Here is a 15123-nt window from a genome sequence, read left to right on the forward strand (position 1 = left end):
CTACGATTTATTATCTTATGATAATGACATTGTTAAATGAAGTCTATCAATAAAAGATTATACTGATAGACCATTTTTTTCTCAAAATATTTCACAGATGGTATAATATCTAGCAATATAGACAACATTAATATTTTATTTAGATCTTCCAAAACATTACATCATTTTAATTATCATGAAGAAGCAAAATCTTTTATAAACACTCATCTATTGCATATTATTATCTATTTGAGAACATTTGAGCACCACCGGTTTAGATAACTACGAGAAAGAATTTATGATTGACATTTTTTTTATACTGAAAGATAGAAAGTTCTATTACTTGTTGAATCAAGTTTCCTTTTCGGCAGGTAGACAAATTTTTACAAGAAAATACCAATCACTGCGATGTGATGGCTATTTCGTCGATCTGCGATGAATGAAAATCCATTTTCTTCGGTTGGAAATCCGAGCATAACATAATTCAAGAGATTATATTATTGCAAGGAATGCTGAAGAGATTCATTTCTAGTTGACTGTCCTGAAACGTAACACAACGATTCTTTTTGTACAGGACTATCCGGATTTCTCGACTAGTAGAAAAATCAGTTAAATTTGCAGCATATATGTATATATGAATAATGCGCCATAATTTGTGATGAATATTTTACGTACAATTAAAAAATTGATACTTTTGATTTTTTTAAAAATCAACGAATTCACAAATTAATGATTTTTTTCAAAAATGATTTTTATATAAATAAAATTGATTAATCGATTAATTGAACAACATTATTTTACTAAAATGAATAATTTAGAATAATTCAGAAATTTATGCGGCTCTTTCAATAGCTTTAATTATAAACTGAGTAACGTAAAGTAATTTATTTGAATAACGCTTTAGGCAAATTAGACTCTGTCTACTACTTCATGCAAAAATATTAAGCAATCAAAGGCGACGAAAAATAAAATTGAAGGCAATAAGAAGCAATGAATCAGAAATGATTTACATAAAAAATGTCTATAGGATGTAATCTCGAAAATTATAATGCATTGCTATTTTCTCTTGCTATTTTCTATACCGATGCTTTATCGATAAGATGTAACTCAAAGGACAGATGTTTATTTCATATTTGCACTTGAATGTTTGTTCATCAATTAAATACCTTTTTATTTCTCATGTACGCGTAACATGCAAATAAGTAACAATTTTAATATGTACATTTTGGCTTTGTCATTTTAATTAATCAGGATATTTTATAAAACACATTTATTATAATTTACTGCTTTTCATAATTAAAAATATTATGTAAATAGCAAAATTATTCAATTTTACGAAAGACATGATAATTATAATTTATTATTATAATTTATCTTTCATAATTAAAAAGAATTATGTTAAATATTAAATATTAATAACGATATTTATATGTAAAATATAACTATGTCTTCATTATACGCTTACATCATATTTGCATCGTAATACATTTTTTAAATTATGTAAACTACGTATATTCTCTGGAAACAAAAGTTATTTGAAAATTCAAAAAGAATATTAAAAAAATATTCAAATATTACATGCATTTTAATTCGCTCATGCAATTTGTGTGTTTGTTCTGCGGAGAGATTAATATATAAAAAAATACAAAGAAACAACAAAAGCACTGCTTAAAATTATTAATTTACGTGGGTAGAGTAAATATTAAATATCACATAAAAAAAATTAGTGAAAAAATACAAATAAATAAGCAATAGTTAAATGCAGTTAAATACCTCCAGGAAATGCACATTCAAGCTTCCCTTCTGTTTGTCCTTGTGTTCTATAACACAGCGTAAAATAATGTAAAATTTCTCTTGTTTGAGACTTATTGTTAGAAGAGAGAGAGAGAGAGAGAGAGAGAGAGAGAAAGAGAGAGAGAGAGAGAGAGAGAGAGAGAGAGAGAGAGAGAGAGAGAGAGAGAGAGAGAGAGAGAGAGAGAGAGAGAGAGAGAGAGAGAGAGAGAGAGAGAGAGAGAGAGAGATCTTAATTATGGATGATGGTGATCATAAATAAGAGATTTCATTATCATTATTATTACTCACTCGACAGATCGATTCGGAGCTGGTAGGGCGTTTCCGCTCCGACAGCACAGCCTCACTAATCCGGCGGATCTCATCTCTTCTTCTTCCATCTCGATCACTGTGACACGTGCATGTTTGATAAATCAACAATTTCGAATTGTGTTACCGTTATTGAACGATGTTGAATATTTTATTTTTATAAAAAGTATTTTTATTTACAGGAATTTGTTGTTGTACGAACGTAAATGTTTGTGCACTAATTGTAGTAAATAAAAATGCTTTTTGAAAAAATAAAATATTCAACATCGTTTATTTTTACAATAAATGTCATAGAAAATTGGATGTAAATATTTAATATAGCTGACAATATCAAACGATACATCATATTTCGAGAATAAAGTCATGTGTCGTTATTAGGCGCCTGTTATTAGTAAATTAATGTCACTGATCAATCGGCAATATACGTCAGAAATTTGTTCAATAAATATGTATATCAACTTATACTCGCGCGCCATATCGAAATTATCGATTTTTACAATGTTATTTGACAGACTGCAGTTGCAGTGTGCTAATGCATTAATAAAATATGTCAAGTAATCATCCCACATTGTTATTATGTATAATCGTTACATATGCAACAACATTGATCGTGCATTATTTTGTACTTATATTTGTTTTTATTAATAATGTAAAACATTCGTCAGGGTAATAGTTACTTGTTTGTAAATATTAGGAGCCTTATTTATTCGAGATAATATAAAACAACGATTGTGTTGTTTTTCAAATTATTAATATCTTTTAGAATATTAGTAAGGATTTTAATATAATTTGTCAAAGTTAAAAAAGTCAGGTCTCTTGTAGGAATTAATTATTCATTCTATCTAAATATGCCTTTTTTAAATGCTATATTCTATGTATACTGTGCGTATCGAAATATTCGTGTTGAAGATAGTTTCATTAATTTTTTCACACTTACCCATCGAAGTTATTCGATGAGGCTGACAACTGTTAAAGGTTGACTGTCTTCTATTCTGCAGATTGTCTCCTCTCAGAAAGAGATAAACGGCAAAAGTTTTATCCAAAACGAGTCTTACCTGAGTAAAGAAAAATATAAAACTTGTAGATAAAAAATAAATAAATTTTATTAATATATATATATATATATATATATATATATATATTTTTTTTTTATTTATTATAAAAATAATTCTAACGACTGTACAAAGTGTCTTAGACTCTGTGTGTTTATAATCTGTTTTATTTTTTATTCTCAATTTTTTTTACCCATTTTTCTACTATTTTTCATTATCAAAGGCATTAATAAATAGAGATATAACTTGCAATTAAATTTGTTTTTAGACATTTCCAAAAATGACGAAAACTTAAAAATCTAGTATAATATTTCCAAACGTCAAATTTTTCACTCACCTCGCCATTAAGGAAGCAATAAAGAGTCGCGATGAAAAGGCCTTGAAATGATCGTAAAAAATGCGTCGAGTATGACCATACCGCAAACTTGTTTACGTTATCCAATGGGGCCTCAATCATAAAGAGCACATTAGTGATACCTAATAATGGAAGAAGTACCACAGCTGCTCTCACGGCCTTTCTGCGAGTAACAAAAGAGCCTTTAATGAGATTAAACCGTTCTCATTATTAATAACGACTCTTAGTTGAGCAACAAAATTATTTAATAAAACACAAACATAAATTCAAGCCAATAATAATAAACCATGTAAATCTCTTCAAGAATGACGATTGAGCACAAATATTATAATTAAAATATTATAATTGGAATATTATAATGAAAATTACTCGAGCATCAAATAGCAAGGTCGAAGAAGCATCACTCGAACGAATATATTAAAAAAAAATTCGATTGCGGCAATTTCTTTTGCGTTCTTTTAAATTTCTATTTGAGAAAGCGCGTAATATGTTTTTTCCGCGCTAAGAATACTTTAAGAATGTACGGTGTCGATACATATCAACATTATTGATCTTACAGCTAAGATCTTTCGTGCTTGTAAACTGACTATTCGAATAATATTGAAATATTTTTACAATAAATATATTTAAATATTACAAGTAAAGTATAAAATTATTATTTAAAAATACAGAAACGTCTGTTAATATTCCATATTAAAATTATTTTAATATGGATTAATGAAGAATGAGTAGATAATATGAATAAAGCACTTAATTTTTCTAAATATTTAAATAGTAGTATAATTTTTCAAGTAGTGTAGTAATTAAGCTTGTATATTAGTAAGCAGCAAGGTTAGTTAATCAAAAACTGTTTTGCGAGAAAATAGAACTTTTAAGATTGAAGAGATATTTTTAGATAGATTTAAGCTCTTCTTTTTTAAGCTCTCTTTTGCAAAAATATTAAATTCATGCTTATTTAGTCATACTTACAGAACTTGTTTAATTTCGCTTGTGTGACTCTGCCGTAGCTTTACGACGAGCACCCTTATAATATTCAGCAGAAACAAGAAATTGAGCTAAAAAAAAAACAAAAATAAATATGATAAAATTATATGTAGACTTATTTATTAGCAATTAAATTTAATTAGTTGTTTAATATAATCAGTTAAGAATCTTTTACATTTTCCTTTTTTTTCTTTAGCGACAAAAATCATTATAATATTGTATTGGTTATTTTAAATATTGCATAAGTTACAATTTTTCACTATTTATCGCACGGTTAAAAAATATAATTGATATAATATATTATAACATCAAGTGTGCAAAATGGATTTTATTTTTTTCTCAAATTATTAATACACATTCTGTTATAATAAAATATTTACCAATATAACCGCAAATCTGGGTCCTTCAAGGATCCAAAAGTAGGACGACAAATTGTACCCTGACCAGCACCTGAGAAATCTAATATTTCGATATGTTGTAGTATTTCTGTCTGCATAGTGTTGCGTGTTGCATCACTATTGAATAAATTGTTACAAATGTTAATTGTTATTTTTTTTTTAAATTAAAATATAGAACTTAGTTTTCTTATAAATATATATTAATAACTTTTAAATAATCAATGATTAAAAATAAATTATTCGTAAAGTAATCTCAAAGTGATACAGAGATAAAAATAAACTTAGCGAAAGCCCGCTTTTATAAACATAAATAAAGAGAAATGTCATAGCCTGTCACGAGCTGATTTAAGATGGATAAACAGTTAATTATTTTTGTAAACAAAAAAATTTTTCTATTAATAATTAGAACCGAATTTTTTGCGTGACACGTTTGGCTGGCCAAAAATTGGTTTGACTTTGTCCACAACGTTTCTACTTTTATTTGGTTTAAATTAGCGACTGAGGAGACACAAGTAAACGTCGAAACGTCTTGCATCAATTTTAGAAAATATGACTTACATATTTTATTATCTTTCAATTTGTAATTGCATTAACTTATAATTAAGACTTACATACTTTGTTATCTTCCAATTTGTAATTAACTCTTTATCCATGTTAAATCACCTTGTGACGGACTATGATATTTCTCTTTATTTATGGTACAGAGATAATAAAGTTATATTGTTTTAATCCATTTTTAATGTTTAATTAAATTTTAACAGAATTATTTTAAAACTCATTTTAAAACTTGTTACGTATAAAGATATAAAATTGTAAAAATTATAATTTTGTCAATATATAAATATATTATCTAATGATGAATCATAATTAATTCAATAGTGATGCCACACACTTGTATACTCTCAATAGTCAAGCAATTCACATACTTTGATTTTGGATGATAATAAAACGCCATAATGATAGCCCAAGCCAAAGTCATCACTACTGGACATCCCCATCCAACGAATCGATACATTCGATAATAAGATGTCTCTTGGAAAACCGTCACTATAAAATCATAATCATCGACTTGCAATAACGTGACAGTAATCAAATTTAAATTAAAAACTTAATCAAGATGCGATTTCTAATTTAATCAATTTTATTTTAATTTTCTTCGAACTATTGTGAATACATAAAACATGAAAAGTAAAGCCCATAATAATTTTTAATGCGTTATAGCCAACAATTACTTAATCTGAAGTATATAAAGGAATTTATTTTACATTTTTAAAAAAGTTTTAACACAGTTTTTCTCGTGAAAAACGTAAATGGTAATACGTTTACTTACCAGTCACCATGTTATGCAAAAACAGACCCTCTATGAACATCCACATAAACATCGCGGTCTTGACATATTCCAGCAGTATATAAGTGATTTCGCATAATACGGGCTGAGAAAGGAAATTAATCTACTTTTAATAAGAGAAAGCGGATAATAGACGACGCAAAATCTGTTTCCTCTGAAGAAAAACAAAGAGAAGCGACATCAAGTACAATAATGCATTTATTTGATTTAGCAACTTAGTTGCAGTTGCAAATTACATCCGCCTCGCGTTTCATAAAGAAGATTTATTTCTAATAAAGAATTTAAGTATACGAAAATTGCTCTTCTTACATACATAATGTTAACGGAAAATAATATGATAGAGAGTGAAAAAACATGATAAAAATATAATTTTACATTTCTATAAAGGAGACTAGAGGAAATGATTTTCTTTTACGAAATTATAACAGTGAAATAATCCCATCTCGTGTCTTACAGTATTTCCTATTCCTCGTTGTACACCGTGTGGCTTTTTGCGAAAGATCGCGATATCTATGTATAATATAAGCCTGATTAGCACCTGCACGACCATGGCAACAAAGAGATTCTTGTGGATTCTGGTTCTTGTATTCCGTAACGACCTATGAAATTTAATTAACGTAAATATAGTTTTTATCATCTCCACTTCCTTAATCGTGTAAATTTATAGAAGTAATATCCGGTATCTGATGTTTGTATACTGAATACACTTTGCATAATTACATTTCATTCGATTAATTACTCCATATGTGAATATACTACACCGCATTAATATGAATACATTGGTATATACAGGATATATAAATACCACACGTATGTGTGTGTGTTTAGATACAAATATACATTTAGATTATTTACTGGATCTACTTAATAAATAATAATTTTTAAATACAAATATGTTTTAGTTTAAGTAAATTAAAAAAACAATTCTTTTAGAGAAAAATATTCATGATTGTATTTTCCATATTTGATGGAAAGAATAATTATGTGTGTATGTATAATATATCAATATATTAATAATTTTAAGACTTATGATGGATAGAAATTATTGCTGCTTTTTTTTCAAAAAAGGGGTTAAATTTTGTTGTAAGCAAAAACTCGCTTACAACACAGAGCTTACAATAGAGAGCCGATGAGTTTTGCTAAATCGAATTAATGTTCTGCTGTTTTCGAAAAAAGACTGCTTTATCTGAATTTTTCACGCATCAAAAATTGTTTTTTTTTTTTCTCCAAACACTCACCTAAATCGGCAAAAGATCACCAGAGAAGCAAGCAGAGCCACCAGAGAAATACTAAGACCAATAAACTCCAAGGTACGAGTTTTCTCGGCTATTTCCATTTTCATCTGAAGAAACGCGAAAGAAAATGATAAAGTTTGATTTGTGTTTTAATATAAAGAAAATTCACTGAACTTTTTAAAATAGAGAGTTAATAGCATAAACTAATAGTAAATTTGGTTGGATGCATTTATGTGCACTAGAGTATATTAAAGGCTATCGTACACAAATTTATAATAGTATAAATAATTAAAACTGTGAAATTAACATGTAAATAATTAATATTATAAAATATTGTTTCCATTAATACAAATAATTATAATATTAACTCGTATTATTACTCGTATTATTATGTATAATTTATTATAAATTACTTATTAATTACATTCGTAATATTATCTTATTGTTATAGTAGGCATGTTTTTATAAATTAGTATATGAAACCAATTCACATTAGTACATCTAATCGAAATCGCTATGTCATTACATTTCTGTCATAAATACCGAAAAAAATATCTAAAAAATAGTTTATAGATCTGTTCAGAATATTCGTGTCTAATCGCATCTGTATTTTGCGCATCTATTTCGAAGAGAATTTTTAAAACATTTTTCATTTCACAATAATTTTTAATGTTAGATTATATATTTTTATTGATTGATTAATCAATGAATTTATTAGTTGTGTTTTAATAAATATCAAATATCTATATTTTTAAAACAATTATTTGTAATTATATAATATTTAATTATCTATATTAATAATGCATAAAGTGTACGTATGTAAAAGAAAGAACACATTTTGTACTTCGATTTTATAACTGTATCCAAATATGATTCAATCGCAGAAATTTATTGTAGTTTGCGAGTTACAAAATGCCTGATGATACTTACCTCGCCCTCGACATTATTATTGTAAACCCTGTAGTGAAGCCACAGCATTTCTGGCGTTAAGCAAGTGGTATAGTTTGCCCATCCGATGGGTGAATCCTCGTTTGTACTTGTACCATTCTGTGATTCCCAACGTCCATTGTAACCGCATTTCTTCTCCACGGATTCTGAAAAGATGAGACATATAAGAAGAACTGGGAACAAAATATGTGTCTCATACACCTTCGCATTTACGCTTTATCGACAAAGAAGCATCTTTGTTTAGCTATATAATTTTTTTCTATTATATTATAATATATACATTAATATCTAAATTAATCTATATATATTTATATATACACACATATATATATATATATATATATTTTTTATATTTTTTTTATATATTAAGGAATATGTACTACGTGTCGTGAATAAGATATGATGCATTCAATGGGCGTTCCAAGGGATGAAAGAGAACGTAAAAGAGAATCTCGTATAATATGCTATCGTTTTAAAGATTTCTTTTAAGCTCGGAAAATTGAAGGGCGGACTGCAATCATTTTGCATATCATCAAACATGTGTTGCACGTGAGATGACATAATGGAATAGTGCTATAGCATACTGCTATTTATGAGCTAAATTCTGTTTTAAGAGTCTCGGTAGGTGGTTGTGCACGATATTTCACCAAATCGATAATTTGAATTTCATCCCTACTACACTCGGGTGTGTGTGTGTGTGTGTGTGTTTGAATTTTATCTTGAGACATTTAAAGTCTCATTTTGCATTTCTGAATCTTCTATCCAGAGGATCGCAATAAATTTGTTTCATCAAGTGCGGCTGATTAAAAGAATTTCCTAAGACAGTCATATTTAAAAAAATTTTAAATGCTAAATTATGTACTTCAAACTCTTTTGTTTCCTATTTGACTCGATTTTTTACAAACGAAAAAATATTAATATAATAAATAAAAGTTGTAGACATGTTTTGTTTATGACAAGAAAAAAGAAAACAAAACATAATACTAGTTTAACTGGTCTTATTTATATAAAGTCTACAAAGCATGGTGAAATGGCTCGAAATTGACGACGAAAATATTTTACGTACTAAAATTCCTCGAGGCAAAATTCTCTTTGCACTAGTTTTGTTCCCCTATTGTTTTACAACGTCGATGCAACTCAAATATCTCGTGGTTAAATCAATCGTGTACAATATTAAATATTTAGAATAAATAGATCAAGAATTGTATTGTTTGCAACATCTTCTTTAAGATATAATTAAGATTTAAGATTTCAAATAATAATAATAATATTCAAATAATAATATTTATTGAAATTACAAGTCATTATTTATTATACTTATTTCTATCAATACAAATAAACTAATAAATCGTAGACCAATCTTATGAAATAAAAATTGCAGAAAACAAATATTTCTGTTAATTTTTTTTTTTTTTTAAATGTAACCAGAACATTTCAAATCAAAACTTAGAAGCTTTTAAGAAAATGTCGCAATAAACTTGACAAGAATATAGATTTACAATGTTATCAAAATAAAGTAAATACATATCTCGTACAACATGCAATATCGTTACTTTTTAAAATTTTACATATACTAGAGTAAATCGCGATTTTTATCATAATTTTATTTTAATTAAATTTACGGTGCATATAATAACGATAATAATGTAACGACAGCAAAATCTCTTGTACACCTTTATGATGAGTTATGAACAAAACTAGTTAAATAACAGAACCGACTAATACAAAGCATCGTACTGTTTCCTTTATATCTTTTTTAACCGAACCTAATCGCAATTAATTAAAATTATTACTTTATTTTCAATAAATACAGCATAATTAAAGTAAAATAAAAATTGATTAAATTATAATAGAAAAATGCGAATATTAAATATAAGAAAATGTCTACATTTTATTTATAATTTTTTTAAGTATATTAAGACGTTAGGTTTATCATAATATAGATTTTAATAACAATTTCAAAATTATAGCTACAATGCTTATTTTAAACACGAAAATAATACTGCATCTATTTCATATTAAAGAGGAAGGACTGTTGCGACTTATCTTAAATCTCGTCTCACTCGTGAACGATCTCGAAGTTTTCAAATAATGTTCTATTAAATTTTTAACAAACGATGCTTGTACAGGTCTTTAAAAATGAATCAATTTAGGAATTTAATTCTTAAAAACTTGTTTAATTTTTGAAATTTCTCATTAGACTTAACATAAATCTATCTACGATATTAAAGCTGTTAATTTTTCAAGCACTAATATCCGATTAATGTTTGAGAACATAAAAAAAATATTATTTTAAAACTTTATCAATTACATATTGGTTAAAATTTATACGTTTTAATATTTGTTTTACTTTTTTTTCTGAAAGTATAGCAAATCATTTTTATAACGTTACATATTTAATTTTAAAATTTTATTGATTTTATTTTGTAATAATTTTTATTCAATTTCAGAGAGAAAATCATATTTAATAAAACTACTCTGCAAGTTGAAATTTTGATACACAAATACAAATATTAAAAGTTGTTTTATGTGTTGGTGATTCAAAGAATTTTTCAATAAATTAAGTATATATGTACATATGTATTTGTATAAGTATACGTATATGTCACATGTCACTAAATTAAGTAATACATATGTAGTACATATGTAAGATAGAGAGAAAAAATTGAGATTCAAGAGCCAGCCTAAATGCATATCTATTGTGTGTACTTACTAGTCGTATCAAATCCATCCACAAAGGGGCATCGTTGTTTTGCTGTGGTGGAGGCTTTTGTCGGGGGCCAACAGACCAACGAGTCCCATACTGGATTGCACCAGAATTCTATAAAACAGAAGAATAGAGAAATATATATTGGCCTCCTCTTCTTCTTTCTTCTAGAATTGAGGCGACACCAATGTTGAAATTAATATTTAAGTCTTTTTCTCATTTCGGAGAATATTCATTATCGGAAAATAAAATAACATATATGTACGTATAATTCTTTTTTAATAATTTAAATACTTTTTGTATTATTTATTTGACTAATTAAAAAAAGAATATTTTGGCCTGCCAATGAAATATTTTAATTAAATGATAATTGTTGTCAATCAGAATGTAGAGTTACATTTAAAAATTTCATCTTTAAAAACTGTAATAAAAATTACTCACGATCAGTTTATAAAAATTACTGCTTCGTATTTGCTACGAAATATTTTGCAATTTTGCTGATTGTATAAGAATTTACGTTTCGTAGAAAATTACATTCCATTCTTACATAACATAAATTCCATTATTATATTATTTTCTTTACATTATTGGGAAAAAATTTGATACTATAATTATTTCAAATCTGATAAAACCGAGACGATTATTTTGTTAAAAAAAAAAAGTCTTTTGTTTGTAGGGAAATAGATTTTGTTATACGAGTAAAACTATACAGATGACGTTTTATTGACTTTTATTTTAAGTAGAAATAGAAAAAAAATAAAAAATTCAACACTCGCTTTATCCAGAAGAAAAAAAAAAGTGTAAATGGATTACGTAATTGCTACGAGAAAAGTAATATAAGTTAGAGGATTATACTTACCTCCATATGGTGCGATAAAATGTCTGTACTGAATATCACAGAATTCTTGAGTATTGTTGCCGTTGGCATCCAGATCCATTTTTCTTCTAAGAATTCATGTTTACTCAGAGTATTTCTACATACATTTTTATTCCGGTATTTGCAACGTAGTCAATGGAAACGTGTAATTTTTTGTAAATAAACTCTTCCGTCTTCCGTTTTGTCTTTTCTTCACTCATCTCTTATTTACTTTCTTTACTTTTTTCCATTAAAAAAAACAGTTAAATAAATAATAAATAATAAATAAATTATGTTTGCTTTTCTCTCTTTTCCAAAAAGAATATATTTGTTTTCTCCAGATCCATTAGTTGTTTCACCTTACTTCCGTTACTATGTATTCAGAATGATTCATATCAGAGTCAGATAAAAAGGCAATATGTAAAAAATTCGTGTCAAAACAATATTATGTTATTGACACTAACGAATTAATACACAGTTCTTATCTGAAGAAACAGAGAAACACAATAGTTTTTGGATAAAGTTAGAGAATATACTGTATCTTCTGTGTGGATTTGCATTTCTTTTAAACTGCATTTATCATCTGTAACAAACAAGATTGTGATAGCTTTAAAGTTATATTCAACGTATAAATAATTAATTACATTAGATGTATAAATATTAATATATTATTTAATAATAATGTGTCAGAAAAAATAAAGCAAGAAGATTTTTCGAAAAATAAAAAAATTTTGCACATTAGCGATATAGAAACAATTTATGATCTTTTACTCTTTTATACGTCTACAAAAATCAGAGTAATCAGAATAATTATTTTATATTAATATTCTAAGTTTATTTCCATTTTAATTTATGTGTTTGATAAACACCGTAATTATAACTTGCGAAAACAGTAATGTTAATATATGTTTTTAATGTATGCATTATTTTTAATATAATTAAAAATGTTATTAAAATTTATGGTATATGTAACATATAATATTATTAGTCTATAACTATCTATAACAGGTTATAATATATAATACATCTAATACACAGTCATAATATAACAATGAGATTAATTAAAAATGTTGCAAATAATAAGAACAGCAATGCAAACATTTTGTATAATAATAATGGCAAACATTAAAGTGGTAAAAAAATGTCCGTTAAATTAACAAAAAATATTTTACTTGGTTTCTAATATTCTAAAATATTTTAAAAAACTCGAATCTAAAATATTATTTATCTTTATAATAACTTTTTACTATAATTAATTATTTATACATTCAATATAATGTTAAAGTAAATAATAGAGCTAAATAATATATTAATACCTATATAAAAATATATATTGCTTTTTATATATATATATATATTATTATAAGCTAGTTCAAAAATATAAAATAATTTATTCGCATATTAAGCACGTATGAAAGCTAGTTTTTGTCGATGTCAGCATATCAATATGCACAGACCAATTGAGCTTTCAAGTGAAAGAGGTCAAGCTGAGAATTAACACATTCTCCGATAGGTAGCTTGAAAGATTTGAATGCTATCTCAAAAATCTGTCATGATCTTATTATTTGATATGACGTCAGCGATCAAGAATGTATCCGAAAGAGAGCTCGCTAGTTAGTAAATAAAAATATTATAAATATTCAAATTCAATATTTTATTTATTTTTTCATAGGCTTTGTATTTTAACCTTTGCAATAGTTGATTTAGTATGTATTTACTTTTACAAAATTTAATAAAATTGAGTTAATTAAATTAAGATGTATAATTAGTTATAATACATCAATATTATAAAAAATTAAATTTAAATTTTGCAAGCTATATATGTATATTAAGAGCCAAATATAGGATAATAGTGCGAAGGAAAATTAATTTTTCTTTGAAACTGATTAAAATTAAAATTAATTAGTTAACTCAAACTCTGTGTTAATTCAGGATCATGGATTTACGTGATGTATCAGACAAGTTAAAATATCATTAATGATACATTACTAATTTCCAGAACTCTATCGATGTCATATCCACATGCTTTAAATACTTTAAAGTTAAACTTTCGTAAGAGATATACGCAAGTGTTTTCAACCATGATGATTAATCTCCGAACGCAAAATGTAATTAAACTCAACGATGAAGAATTATTGGAGGATAAAATTGCTTAGAAATAGCTCGTAAACGAGTAATTTATTTTGACTAGAACATTTTAAGTGCGTGCCATTTATTTTTTGTATGTTTATATTGTGTTGTATGGTTATTATTGTGTATGTTAAAGTTTCTTTTCCGCAATGCTAATTGATTGTTGAATATTAAATTTTAATATTTATGGTTGACTTTAAGAAAGCATCTTTTTTCGTTTTCTTTCTTTTTCTCTCTTTCTCTTACACAAATATATAAATTACATATTAAATATACATAGACCTAATATCATGGGAAAAGTTTATACATAGGTTCATCATATACAATACATGCATATATAATATGTACCTTTTTTTGTTTCTCTTTTTCTCTCTACCTCATTTTCTTTAATTTTTTCTTAACTTTTGTTTAATTTAATTTTTTTACGAGTTGTCACATAAACTGTCAAAATTTGACAGCTACAGACACGTGCGAAGCAAGTCGCAATAATACACTTGACATCGAGACAACCGCATCAGCATCTCGGAAAAGAGACAACAATATGTAAATAACATGCCCTTTTTAGAAGAGGGATTCAAATTTACACTCAAGATAAATAGCCGTGATCAACGCAAGTATCACTCACAATCAGTATTGTTTACATTAAATTTATCAAATTTAAATAATTACGTATAAGGTTTTGCTATCAAACGATAAATTCATAGATTGTCTATGGTTTTTATAACGCGGACAGTGTTTTTTGACTACCTTTACCTCATATATTTTTACGCACGTGTCATATATTTTTCATTAATTTTAAAACTGTGATTCGACAATATTTCTACTACGGTTTCCATTAAACTAAATTTGTCATTTAATAAGTAAAAATTTTGTGTAAGACGATATATACAATAAATCTATATATTAATTATAAAAAACTAGTAGAATAATAAATTAGAATAATAAATAATAAATGTAAATAAAAAATTAATTGTTAATAATAATTAATTATATTTTTTATCTTTTGTATTTATTTGAAACCAATAGAAAAT

At 26.2% G+C, this 15123-nt stretch overlaps 1 protein-coding gene across 1 annotated transcript; it reads right to left on the reverse strand.

Annotated features, from left to right (window-relative positions):
* Nucleotides 1-78: 78 nt before the first annotated feature.
* On the reverse strand, nt 79-12515 carry Pdfr (Pigment-dispersing factor receptor). Its single transcript, XM_072905956.1, has 14 exons — nt 11966-12515; nt 11113-11220; nt 8382-8545; nt 7455-7558; nt 6671-6815; nt 6199-6301; nt 5795-5915; nt 4851-4929; nt 4456-4541; nt 3469-3649; nt 3017-3134; nt 2062-2158; nt 1753-1799; nt 79-520 (listed from the first exon to the last, which is right to left on the reverse strand). The coding sequence occupies exons 1-14, from the start codon at nt 12042-12044 to the stop codon at nt 477-479; spliced, it is 1476 nt and encodes a 491-aa protein (XP_072762057.1). The 5' UTR covers nt 12045-12515; the 3' UTR covers nt 79-476.
* Between the last annotated feature and the right edge of the window lie 2608 nt (nt 12516-15123).

Source organism: Anoplolepis gracilipes, chromosome 14, assembly GCF_047496725.1.
Source record: "Anoplolepis gracilipes chromosome 14, ASM4749672v1, whole genome shotgun sequence".
NCBI lineage: Eukaryota > Metazoa > Arthropoda > Insecta > Hymenoptera > Formicidae > Anoplolepis > Anoplolepis gracilipes.